The sequence below is a fragment of the Andrographis paniculata genome, unplaced genomic scaffold (assembly GCF_009805555.1).
Source record: "Andrographis paniculata isolate CXL003 unplaced genomic scaffold, ASM980555v1 Contig86END, whole genome shotgun sequence".
Lineage (NCBI taxonomy): Eukaryota > Viridiplantae > Streptophyta > Magnoliopsida > Lamiales > Acanthaceae > Andrographis > Andrographis paniculata.
In genome coordinates, this window is record NW_026137624.1 from 124025 (window position 1) to 138019 (window position 13995).

At 31.2% G+C, this 13995-nt stretch overlaps 1 protein-coding gene across 1 annotated transcript; it reads left to right on the forward strand.

Moving 5' to 3' along the window:
- Positions 1-294: 294 nt before the first annotated feature.
- Positions 295-2044, forward strand: LOC127242372 (uncharacterized). Its single transcript, XM_051261889.1, has 3 exons — positions 295-996; positions 1067-1180; positions 1631-2044. The coding sequence occupies exons 1-3, from the start codon at positions 295-297 to the stop codon at positions 2042-2044; spliced, it is 1230 nt and encodes a 409-aa protein (XP_051117846.1).
- Positions 2045-13995: the final 11951 nt, after the last annotated feature.

A 13995-nucleotide genomic window follows, 5' to 3' on the forward strand; every position in this document is an offset into this window, starting at 1 on the left:
CTTTCAGTAGTTGAAGGTTCTCCGCTCGAGGCGGGCTCCCTTTTTGTTTCTTCGTCGCTTCTCCAAGATTTTTAATATTGAAATTCATGACTTTAAATCCCTGTGTTCGACCTGGAAACTCATCAGTAAAATGAGTATAAATAATTGTGATAACTATCCAGGGTCTACAACCACATAATTGCTATATCTGACCATTCTTCTATAAAAACTCTACTCATTGATTTTCGAATAAAATTCCCTGCGAATTAATATACAATAACAAATGTACATTTTTCTGTTATCAGACTACAACCAATGAAGCAAGGAAATAGGACAGTCGATGAGTTCTACACGGATTTAGAGGTGACTTTAATGCGGGTTGATGTTCGAGAGAGTCAACAAGCCATGGTAGCGGGGATCTTGACTGCGATGAATCGAGACATTTTTGAAAAATTGCGATTGTATCATTTTGATGATATTGATGAATTGTTAGAACGTGCCATTACAATTGAGAAGCAATTGAAGCGTAAGGGCAAACAGCAAACATCTCGTACAAAGCCTTTCACACCAAATTATACCAAGAAGGATGAATCCCAAGGGGCCCAAGGGTTCGGTAAAAGAAAATGTGTTATCAAGGATGACACACTAAGGAACAAATATTTTGGAGCTGATCTAGAGAAGCCGAGGAATCGAGATATCATTTGCTTCAAGTGTCAAGGTCGAGGCCACATTGCAAGTCAATGCCCAAACAAGAAAACGATGATCCTTAACAAGTTTGGGGAATACGAGACGGAATCTGAAAATGAGAAGAGGGTTGATCAGAGAGTACATGCAGAAAATAACCCAAATGATGACTCTGATTCCGTTGTTGGTTTGGGTTGGGTTACTTTACGAGCCTTAAGCACCATGTCAAGGACCTTTGATGAGGAACAACGAGAAAATCTCTTTCAAACTCATTGCCTAATTGAAGGTAAAGTGTGTAGCCTCATTATTGATAGTGGGAGCTGCACAAATATTGTAAGTGAACTTGTTGTTCAAAAATTGAATTTGCTAACAACACCCCCACCTAAAACCATTCAAATTGCAGTGGGTTAGCAATTGCGGAGAGTTGAATGTGAACAAGCAGGTGACGGTTCCTATCAAGATCAAGAATTATGAGGATGAAGTCGTTTGTGATGTGCTACAGATGCAAGCTTGTCACGTATTACTTGGGAGGCCATGGTAGTTTGATAGAAAGGCTCGTCATGATGGATATTTGAATAGATACTCATTTCAGTTTAGGAGTAGAAAAATATGCTTGAATTCGTTGTCTCCAATGGATGTCCATGAGGACCAACTCTACATGCATCGTCAATTTAGGGAAGAAGCCAAAGAAAAGAGAGAAAAGAAGAAGAGTGAAAAAAATAAGAGTAGAAAAAGTGAGCATGGGAGTGAGAAAAAAGAAAGTGAAAAAAAGAGCAAGTGAACAACACAAGAGTGAGATTGAAAGAAAAATGCTTGTGAGATTGAAAGAAAAGTACTTGTGAGCTTGGAAGAGGTAAAAAATTTGAAAATTCACGAGGGAAGTTCTTATTTACTTTTAATTAAATTTATTTATTTTAATAAGCAAGAGCTAATGAAACTCCCTTCCAATGTTGCTTCTCTTTTGAAGGAATATCAAGATATGTTTCCTGATGAAGTAACCGGAGGATTGCCACCTATTCGAGGCATTGAGCACCAAATGGATCTCATTCTAGGTGCATCAATTCCAAATCGTCCAGCTTACAAGGCAAGTCCAGAGAAGGTCAAAGAAATACAAAAGCAAGTGGATGAGTTACTTGACAAAGGCTGGATTCACGAGAGCCTAAGCCCTTGTGTTGTACCGGTTCTTCTTGTCCCAAAGAAGGATGGTGGATGGAGAATGTGCATTGATTGTCGAGCCGTATATGCTATAACGGTAAAGTATCAACGCCCTATCCCTCGTTTAGATGATATGCTAGATGAACTGTATGGGTCAAAGTACTTTTCTAAAATTGATTTGGAAAGTGGATATCATCAGATTAGGATGAGGGAAGGTGATGAATAGAAAACTATGTTTAAAACTACATTTGGTTTATATGAGTAGTCATGCCTTTTGGCCTTTTAATACTCCAAGTACATATATGCGGTTAATGAATCATGTATTACGTACTTTCATAGAGAAAGTAGTGGGAAACTGTTGCTACGCACGGGGCAATCAACGAAAAAGAAATTACAATGTTAATATAATACTTCCTCCGTCCGCCTCTAAGGGTCACATTTACTTTTTGTGTCATTGTATTTAACATTATAAATATTTTTATATTTGTATAATTTTTTGTACACGTGTTATTATAAGACATTAATAAAAGTATTTTTGTAATTTTTTCTTAATTTATACTAAACTTTGATATAATAATTAATATTCAAATATCTAACACCCAAAAAGTTAATGGAATCCTTAGTATGAATAATACCTATTAGTACGGATTCTTACGTTATTAAAAACAAAAAAATTACAAAAGAAATTCTGCCCTAATTTTTAACATATCTATTTCATTAACACATAAGTATTATTTTGTTTTAACAATTACCGATTATTTTGATTTTTGTTATAAAATATGATAATTTATTAAACGCTTGTGTTAATTTTGCTCTTTTAATATTATAAATAAATTATTGTAATTTCATATCAATGTATTTGAATTTTATTTTATCAATGAATTTATTTTAGTTTTCTTGAACGGACGATGTATATAAGCCATTTTTTCTGTAATAAATATTCAATTTTAGTTGATCGAACAAATGGTTCAATACAAAATAATCAAATTTGGGTGTAAATTCATGTTATTTTTTTTTAAAAAAACATTAATTCTTGTATATTTTGGATAAACTAGGTAATTTTATAACTATGTTATGAATAAAAAGTGCTATGAAATCAGATATATTTAAATATCTTCTTTCCTCGACACAATCTGCCCCAATTTTAAATTTCTCTATAGATTGACAACCATTTTCATTAAAAATAATATGGAATTTGTTTGTCTAATTAATTTTTAAATACATAAAACTCTATATAGATTCTTGTTTAATTTTTTGAATAGGACAATACTTTTTTGATAACAAACAGATGTGGATTGTTTTTATCCACCCGCACTCATTTGCTTCTATCTTTATTTACAAATTAAGAAACACATCATCTTTATTTCTCAGGCTACACAAAAACTTCTTCTGCTTTCCTCGTTCTTTTCAGTCTTCTCTTTCACTTTGCTACTTCTGCCTCCACCTTGGTTACGCAAGTTGAATCGATGTTTCCCTAGACGCCGCATCCGGCATTGCTTGTTCATCCATACATGCCGGCGCAACACATTGCAAATCACACAAAGTTATTTATAAAAATCAAAATATTGTCAGAAACAGATTCGAACATGCAATACATAGTTTAAAGGAACATGAAATCTACAGACGACTCAAAGCCACATCCTTCAACGTTGTCTAGTCTTCCAGCTCGATCGGTCATGTAGCCTTCATCAGCGTTTTCAACGTCGTAGGCCATCGAATAGCCTTCTTAATACCTTTGTCGGGGCTCGCAATCACCACCACGACATTGTGCTCACATTTTTTCTTCTCTGACAGACCAGCTAGCATGTTCCTTGTTGTAACAGAGATAATTGAAGAAAAAATATTAGAAATACACAACATGAATGTACATCGTATTGGCAGAGGCAAGCCAAAGGTGGATTTGCATTTGTGATTATGTATTTATATATAGCAAAAGAATGGATACTCTAGAAATATATCAAACTCTTCCATTTCCACAATTGATTATTATACACCTGTTGGTAATTCTTCGATAAATTCAAGAGTCAATGATGGCTTATATGACTCATCGTTTTACTACATTTGAATATAATTACAGTTTTTTAAATTAATATTGTAAAATTCAATTATTATACTTAATGGGAGTATAATTTTATTTAATTTATAATCAATAAATATTTTAATTTTAATATATTACTGTGATACACTAAAATATAGGGCCATTGGATGAAAAATATATTATTTAATTAAAGAACATATAAAATTTTAAGTTGGATTAAAATTAATAATTATGAGAGTTTTAAAAATTAAATATATGTGAAGTATATAACAATCAATATAATAAATTAATTATTTACTCTAATATATAATAAACATTAAATTTAATTTTACAATTTTAATAAAAAAACATACTAACAAATTTAATTTTAATTTTACAATATAATATATATATAATAAGTTATTAGGAATAATAATTAAAAATATGTATTTACTAAACAAAAATACATATTTATATTGTAATTTTTTATAATATAAAAAATAAAAATGCTAAAAATACAATTACATTACATATAAATTTTTATATATTTTAAAATAAATATATATAACAATTCTTATATATGATTCATATTTTATGACAATCAATCAAAAGTAATGACCAACTAAATTATTTTTAAAAAAAATATAAAAGTGCTAGAAATTTAAGTTTTTATATATTTTAAAATAAATTTATATAATAATTCTTATATATGATTCATAATTTATAACAACCAATCAAAAGTAATGACCAACCAAGTTATTTTTAAAAAAAAATGTAAAATTGAAATTCAAGTTTTTATATATTTTAAAATAAATTTATATAAAAATTCTTATATATATATGATTCGTATTTTATACCAACCAATTAAAAGTGATGACCAACCAAATTACTTTTAAAGAAAATGTAAAATTGCTAAAAATTCAAGTTTTTATATATTTTAAAATAAATTTATATGACAATTCTTGTATATGATTCATATTTTATAATAACCAATCAAAAATAATAACCAACCAAATTATTTTAGAAGAAATACAAAATCCTTAAAAATTCAAGCTTTTTGCACAAATAGACCCTACAATGAGCTCCTATAATAGTATATAGAAGATAAAAATTATATTTTAAATTAGATTAACAATATATATATATATAAATCCATATTTTTGTAATAGTCCATCAAAATCTACAATCAAACAAAATTAGGAGAAAAAAATTAAATTGTCAAAAGCAATCAAATATTGTAATATCCAAACAAAATCTACAATCAATAAAATTAACTCATATTTATGTAGTAGCCAATCAAATATGAAAGACCAATAAAATTAAAGGAAAAAAAATACAAAAATGCTAAAAAATTTTGTTTAGCGACCAATCAAACACCCCAACCAATCAAAAAAGAAGAAGAAAAAAATTCAAAATAGCTAGAAATTCATACTTTTTTGAGAAGGTGGGAGCCATAGTGAATTCAAATATATATATAAGATTTGTTGTGGTTTACTTTGATGATATTCTCATCTATAGTAAATCAATGGAAGAACAAAAAGAACATATTCGTAGTGTTTTGGAAGTGTCAAGAGCTGGAAAGCTTTATGCTAACTCGAAGAAGTGTGACTTTTATGTTGACAAATGTATTTTTCTTGGTTTTTTGTAGGCACTGAAGGGATAAGTGTAGATGAAGGTAAAACACATGTTATTTGGGATTGACCAATACTTAAAACGATCAAGGAAGCTCGTAGATTCCTTGAACTTGCAAGCTTTTACCACCTCTTTGTGCAAGATTTTAGCTTCATTGCAGCACCGCTAACTGTGCTTACAAAGAAAGATAAAAACTTTTATTGGGGAGTTTCTGAATAAGCATATTTCGATTTGCTTAAGAGAAAACTTACTAATGCTCATGTTTTAGCTCTACTGGATTTCACTAAGCCATTTCAATTGGAGTGTGATGCCTCGGGAATTTGGATGTGATCTTTGAGTCAGGTACGTAAGAGATGCAATATCCGCCGGGTCCATCTTCAACAATCTTTTCAAAAATTGAGTCCATGAAATGTTGGACTAGACTCGAGATAGCCATTCAAAATGTTTGGGCTTGGCTCCGAGTTATTGGTCCGGTTGGCAATATTGTTTGGTCAATATCCTTCATGATGGTCACATCCTCCTCCCTCTTTAAAAGGTCCTATCAACTGTCTACATTAAAAAGAGTTAAGTGAGAAACACTAAGAGTTGCATGAACACCATATTCAACTGGTAAATCCAACTTGTAAGCATTGTCGTTTCTGTGCACGATGACTTGAAATGGACTATCTCCTCGCGGGGAAAACTTTAACTTTCTCTTGGCTGGAAATCTATCCTTTCGAATGTGCAATCAAAGCCAATCTCCAGGTTGAAAAATCACTCTCTTGCGATGGCGATTGGCTTTATTGGAAGTTCGTGGGTTGCGTTGCTCCATTTCTTTTGCACATCTTTGTGGAGTTGTTGTATCTTATGTGCTTGTTCTCTAAAGTCCATATTAGATTGCTCATTGCTCGGCAATGGCACTAAGTCAGGTGTGATATATGCGATATTAGACAAATATTTTGCTATATTTTAGACGATTTTTGGATGCGAATTATGTATATATGCTCCTAATGATGTGTTTTTTAACTTTCTACTAGGCGTTAAGGAGTTGGCAAATTTTGGGCATATTGGAGAGAAAAGCAGAACGCAGGAAGTCTTTAAGCGTGATCACGAAGTAGAAAAAAATAAAAATTGCAAAAAGGTCCTCCGGGGTTAATTAGCAATTTTACAATTGTTTGGTTTAAAAGTGCAAAGGGGATCTTAAGTGGACTTGAAGAGACACGATTTTCAATTGAAGAGGAGAAGAGAGGGGACTACCACGTTCTCTACCACGATCTCACCTACAACCCATTTTCTGGAGGAGAAGAGAAGAGAAGGAAGAACACTACGGAAGGGGGAACTTTTGGAGAGCAACGCAGAAAAACTTCCGGGCAACTTTTTCTTCATTTCTAGAATTGGTTTGTTGTCGATTTTTAAACTTGAAGGCATGATGAACTATTTGATTTATTTTATATTTTTAATTGCTATGGATTGCGAGTAGTTTCATTTCTAGTGTAGGTATGAATTGATTTTCGGGATTGAAATTGTGAGACTTGGTTTCAATTAAAATTGGTGTTCATCGATATTGGGTATTTTTAATTCTTCTAATTGATGAGTTTAGAAATCTTGAATTGATTATTGCGCACGTATCAATTTAGGATTTCATAGCTATTTTTGGGATTGGCATACATAATTGTGTAATTTTCCAATTGGCGTAGCAACCTAGAGAAGAACACTCTAGGGAAGAATTAAGATCAATTTTAGACAATTCTCATAGGAGCTTGTTAAATTGAATTGGGCCTTTCTAGTTTTTACTGCTGTCGAGTTAGAAAACTACGGTCGTACCTAGGATTCTTTCCCGATTAGAGAAATAGCTAACGGTCGTACCTTAGCTATCGAAAAAGTAAGGAAAGGTTGGTTGTGAACGTGTGTAGATCGACTTTAACCAATTTATCCAACTAGTCGATGAATTTGACTTTTAGTCGATGATCAAATTTCATATCCCGAATGAAAAATTCATGCCTATGCTAGAGTCTAATCATCTTTGGTAATCTGCCGTGCATTTTATTTTATTTTATTTAGTTGAGCGAATTTATTTTCTCTTATTTTAGTGTGATAAATTCAACCCCCCCATTATATATAGTATAATTTTAGATAACCGAATATTCAATATTATTATTGTTCCCTGCGGAGACGACCCTACTCACCGAACTACTGCATTTTGCAAGTTTTTTGTGGTGTAGGAACTGATACTTTATTTTGCAGCTTTGACGAGGCTAGCAAGGTGGGGTAATAGAATTAATACCATAAACAACTTCAAAGGGGGACATGTTAGTAGAAGAATGTATCGCTCTATTATAAGCAAATTCCACATGTGGCAAACAATTTTCCCAGGAAGTCAAATTCTTTTTTATGATGCATCAAAGTAAAGTGCCCAATGTGCGATTAGTGACTTTAGTTTGTCCATCCATTTGAGGGTGATATGAAGTTGAAAATAGTAGCTTAGTTCCCAATTTCCCCTAAAACAATTTCAAAAAGAAACTCAAAAATTTTGTATATCTATCAGAGACAATAGAACAAGGCACTCCATGCAAACGTACAACTTCTTTGAAAAACAGGTTAGCAATATGCATGGCATCATTAGTTTTGCAAAAAGCAATAAAATGAGCCATCTTTGAAAATCGATCTACCACTACCATCAATGAATCTTTACCTCCCTTGGTTCGGGGCAATCCGACAGCGAAGTCCATGCTAACATCAACCCAAGGCACGTTCGGAACAAGCAGTGGGGTGTATAAACCATGTGGTTTTGAAGTAGAATTTGATTGTTTGACACCACACAAGCAGTAATGTGCTTCTCGATGTCCGCACGCATTCCAGGCCAATAAAATTTTTTCTGCAATAATTCATAAGTTTATCATATTTGTCCAGGTCGGTCATCCCTCTATAAACCTATCTGAAAAGGCTCAGGCCGAGTCCTTAGAGGAATATTGTTTGGAAAAGTGAGGGAAGTTTTTCCTCTCTCGGCTGTACTAGGAGTTGTAGCACTTGGAATTGTGTTGTCCTCCACGAATGACGGCTCTACAACCTTTTCCTGAAGACGTGAAGGAGACATTCCTGGAGGTGAAGGTGCAGAGTGAAGTGTAACTCTCGACAGGGCTTGATCTAGCATATTATGTATCAAGTTTTGTTGCCCGTTCAACATTATTTGCATGATTGTTGTTTGCTGATTGTTCATTTATTGAACATGATTTAACCATTCAGATGGTATTTGAGAGACCCCCATGGTGGGGATAGCCGTTGGTGTTGTTGAAGTGGCCCCGACGGTTGTACTAAGGCCTTGAGAATGGGAACCCTCCATGAGGTTCCTAGTGACTATTCGACCATAATAGAGTCGTATAAAATGCTCGTTGCACGTAGGATCAAAAATTTTGCCTCGAACTCCTACTATGGTCACCAATTTGTTTATGGTAGTTTCGAAATAAAAAGTAAAATTTGAAAATATATTTCAAACTTGAACAGTAAAGCTTGGAACTATAAATTCTCAAGAGATGAACAAAAAGTTGAAGAAAATGTAAACTAACATTAAATAAAGATGACTCCCAATGAGATTCTTGGAAATTTTATCTAATTGACGATGTCTGCTCTTTCTCATTTGAGTTGCTAATATAAGTATCAATTTTAAACTGGAAGTACCCATCTGAACTGTCCAAAATCGCTCCTGCATTGGTTGCCAATCTGAACCGTTTAAAATTGCTTCCGCATCGGTTACCAACCTGAAACGTCCAAAACCGCTCCAAGGCCCAAGCTCATATGAATCTACTGTCTGCAGGACCAACCGTCCGATCGGTTGGGCCCCAACAACAAACCCAACCGAATGATCTGACCCACCACTGGGCCCACCCATTCATCCTTCCCGGGCTCAAACCCTAATCTTACTTTTGTACTCAACAAGTACTTTAAAAGGAAAAATTATAATTATATTTATATATATGAAAATATATATTACTCATACATATTTTGACCTTTACGATACGATAAAATAGGGTAAATTATATAACACCCCCTTGTATTTTAGTAAAATAGATAAGACACCCTGTGTTTTATTTATTGCGTTAAACCTTCTCGTGTTAATGTAAAGTTTGCACGAAACACCCTCATTTTCCAAAACTGATATTTGGTTCTAGAAAAACCTAAATTATGCAAGTTTTATACAATGTAAAATATCTTTAATAGTTTTTTTGAATAAAATAAATAAATAATTGATTAATCATTCATTTTATAGGTTTTTGGAGACAAATTGTTATATAATTTTTACAAATGCTATAAAAATAAATGATTGATCAATTATTTATTTATTATTTTATTCAAAAAATTATTTGAGATATTTTATGTTTTTTATTTGTATAAAACTTACGTAATTTAGGTCTTTATTTAGAAAAAATCATCAGTTTTGGACAAGGAAGGTGTTTCGTGCAAACTTTATATTAATACAAAGGGGTTTCATGCAATAAATAAAATATAGGGTGTTTTGTGCATTTTTACTAAATCAAGGGGTATTATATAATTTACCCAATAAAATATTATCCAATGTAATATTTTATAAAAACTCAACAATTCAAATAATATTGAATTAATTATTTTGATTAAAACCAAAATTCTAAAATTTTATATTTTCCTTTTTTGTTAATAGGTCTTATAAAAAAACAAGACACACTACTAATAATTATTTATGAAGTCATATTTTATCACATTGGTACTAACAACAAAACCATGAGCAATACTAACTTTTTGGTTAAATTTTTATTTTTATTTATTTATTTTTTCTGATTGATTCATATATAATAGTAGACCATATTAATAATTGTATATAAAATTATATCTTGTCCCACATTGCTTTCAATAATAAATAAAAAAATAAAAATTCAAAGTTATGTTATATATATGCAAATCTATATTAATTCATACTTGTCTTAGCAGGGGTGTGCATTAAACCGAACCTACCGAACTTTCAATTTTGATTGGTTTTCGGTTAATAGAAATTGAAACTGAAACCGAACAGAAGTTTTTCAAAAAACGATAAATCAAACTAAACTAGTTCGGTTCGGTTCAATTTAAAATAAAGAAACCAAATTTTTATTTATTAATATTCCATCCGTCCCATAATAAACTATTCATTTTTCCATTTTAGTCCGTCCCATAACAAAGTATTCATTTCATTTTTTAGTAACTGTACTATCTACCTAACATTATCAATACCCTTACAACTTACAATATATTACACAAATAACATTACTTTTATGTCACACAATACTAATAAGGTTATTTTAGTCATTTATACTTTATTCCTACTATATCTCAATATAATACTAATATTTCTTAAACTCCGTTCAAAAAGTAAACGAATATGTAGTTACGGGACGGAGGGAGTATATATTTTAATATACAATCAAATATAAAGACTCAAAATTATAATATATATTATTTATTAATATATAATTTACTATAATTTTTAAAAGTTCGATTTTTTTGGTTAACTACAATTAAAAATTGAAAATCATAATCGAACCGAAATCAAAATTTATAAATTCAATTTTGGACCAAACCGAACCAATTAACCAAACAATTCAAACCAAACAGTCCAAACCGAAAAAAAAATTTCAATTTTTTCAATTTGAACCGACCAATGCTCACCCCTGTATCTTAGCCTTTAGGCTATAATAAAAAAATAATAAAATTTTAAAATTTGATGATAAATCAACTATCCAAATTATTGAATTAATTATTATAATTAAACTTGAGATTCTAAAACTTTTAACAATTTTTATAAAAATTAAGCTATACTAATAATTATTTATATAACTAGCCACACGACAAATATATAATTATATTGTATTTTTTTTTATATTATAATTTATAATTTATATAATAGAAATAAGATTATGTTTTCATCTTTTTGTCATAATTTTTTTCATACGGTTAACCGGCAACAATGAAGAAAAAGTACAAATAATATAAAAAAAATGTACAAAATATTATAAAAAATATCAAATGTACAGTAACTTAAGTAATATGAATGGTAAACCTAAGTTTCACAAAATTTATATTTGAAATTAAATTCAAATCTAACATATATTAAAAACAATGCACCATTGGCTTTAAATCCTTGTTTTGTCTAATTTATTAAGAATCAGTCCCTATTACTAAATTCTTATTCTGTAGTTCCTGCTTTTCCATTTCACTCATTCTTTACTCTCTATCATTTCTTCATTTCCAATTTAACTCTCCAACCCCTTTCATGTTGGTTATTCTTTGCGCGGAATTGGGAGTAAAACCCTTTAGTCCAGAATCCTTGGATCGAAAATCACCACTGCAGCCGCGTTGCCCAGAAGGCAACAATCACGAAGAACCTTTTCTTTTTTTCTTGTTTGGTATTTCCGTGCCACTGCGAGCCCTTCTTCTCCGGCGAAAAGCGACATCGGAGTTTTACAAAGGTTAGGACCTCTATTTTAAAATGGGTAATTTATGTCTGATGAGGTGATCATTTTGTGATAAATGTTACTAGCACAGCACTCCCTCATTTTCTATTTCATTTCATCTTCACACTCTTTCCTATTGTAATCTTTAACCCTTTACAAATAGATCGTTAATTTCGCACGAAATTGGAAGGGGAATCCACTCGCCCATAATCCGGTGAATGTGAAATTTTAATTACATATCATTGCCCTAGATTACAGCAAACACAGAGACCCATCTATCCCAATTTGTTATGGCCACTGGACAACATTCCATTTCTCTTCGGAGAAGACCCACTTTGTTGTTTTTGGAAGGTTATAACATCTGTTCTTGATTGATTTCTTGTAGATATATTATATTTGGTGAATGAATACCAAATCTCAACTCTGATGCATTTTTCGTTCTTTTTTCCTATCTCCCATTTGGAAATATTATGTTAATAGTAGTGAAGTAAATGTCTAATGCACTTCACATGTTCAATAAAATGTCTGAAAAAATGACATGTATTAGTGTAAGAGAACTTAATAATTTTTTGTTCAAAGTATTGAGTTATAGTTTCACTTTTCATGAATATGCACTATTTTGGAGTTTCAATCAACAATTATATCCTCAATATTGTCATCAATAATTATTGTAGTGCATTTATAATCTATTGTAGTGTGGTGTTGATATTATAGAAAACAATGTTGTAATGATTGGTAAAATAATATTGTTGGATTGCCTACAGTCTTACCTCTTCAAGTATTAATTTATATATTGTATATATAATTATAATTGATTTTATTCCAATAGGTTTAGATTAGTGTGTAAAAATATTATATTCATGTACTCTAATTGTACAATTAATTATATAATCACATATTTTTTTCCTAAGTTACTGAACATTAATATTTTATCTATTTATGGGCAGAACCATCGTGCTAAAGTGACTATTCTTCATCTATTTACCAAAAACTCAGAACAAATCATGAAGTTGATATTTTAATTGCAGCTGCAGAAGTACTCAATTTGGTATGTGATAGTTGATTAAAGCCAGACGCAATTGTTGTAGATATTTAAAGGTGTAATTTTTTATTTTGATAGGATGTCTATTAATCCTCTCATTGTAATTACTTTTGGCGTGCTAAACATAATGTAATGTTGTATATAAATATACAACAATAAGAGTATTGTTGCATTGAAGCTCTTTGGTAAATTTGATGTATTATGGTAGATGAACGGAAATTACGGGTATGTGATGATAATCTTTTATATATGACTTGTTGACAACAGAGGTTTCTGAAAATTTAACAGAGGTACATCGGAGCTCTACTAGAGTACTTTCCTGCTCAACCGAGTTACTATTTTTTAAAATGCTTATGACTGATTGATATTTGAGTTTGTGAGTGCAAAAATTTAGATTATTATGTTACGGGTCAAAATATTTTAGAAAAGATGTGTTTGTCCTATTATACAGAAAACACATGAAGTTGTTGTAGTAGATTACAACTCGCGCTTTCACTTGAATGTGGTTGTGTGTGCTACGATGTAGATTACTAAGTAATAGGTCTAAAGAATTCCAATTCCTGGAAGCAATTATTTGCTCTAACAACCAATATAATTTAACTTAGTCATTTATGACTTGTTTAGCCATCTACGAGTGGAGGTTTGACTATAATTGTACATATACCACACAATGTAACAAAGTTATTTCTGACTTATTTAGTCATCTATAGTAAATATATGTTATTTATCTTTTCATACAATTCAAAGTGCCGCGGAAATACTATCATGATGAATTCATCCTTGGTTACCCACAACAAGTGAATATTTTGAACAAAAAATGTTTGTTTTCCAAGCACATGTTATCAGAGTATATGTACTTGTTACTGAAGCATATAATACCAGTATTATAGGTACATAAGATCTGTGACAAGTTATGTCCGTATTTGATGCAAATATGTAAGTATGTGCTTCGAGTACAAACACCGACATTCAAGGTATAAATGATAATTGCTTAGGTATTTTCTTTGTAGTAGAAGATATTTGTAAATGTGATTGATTTCAGTTGATCC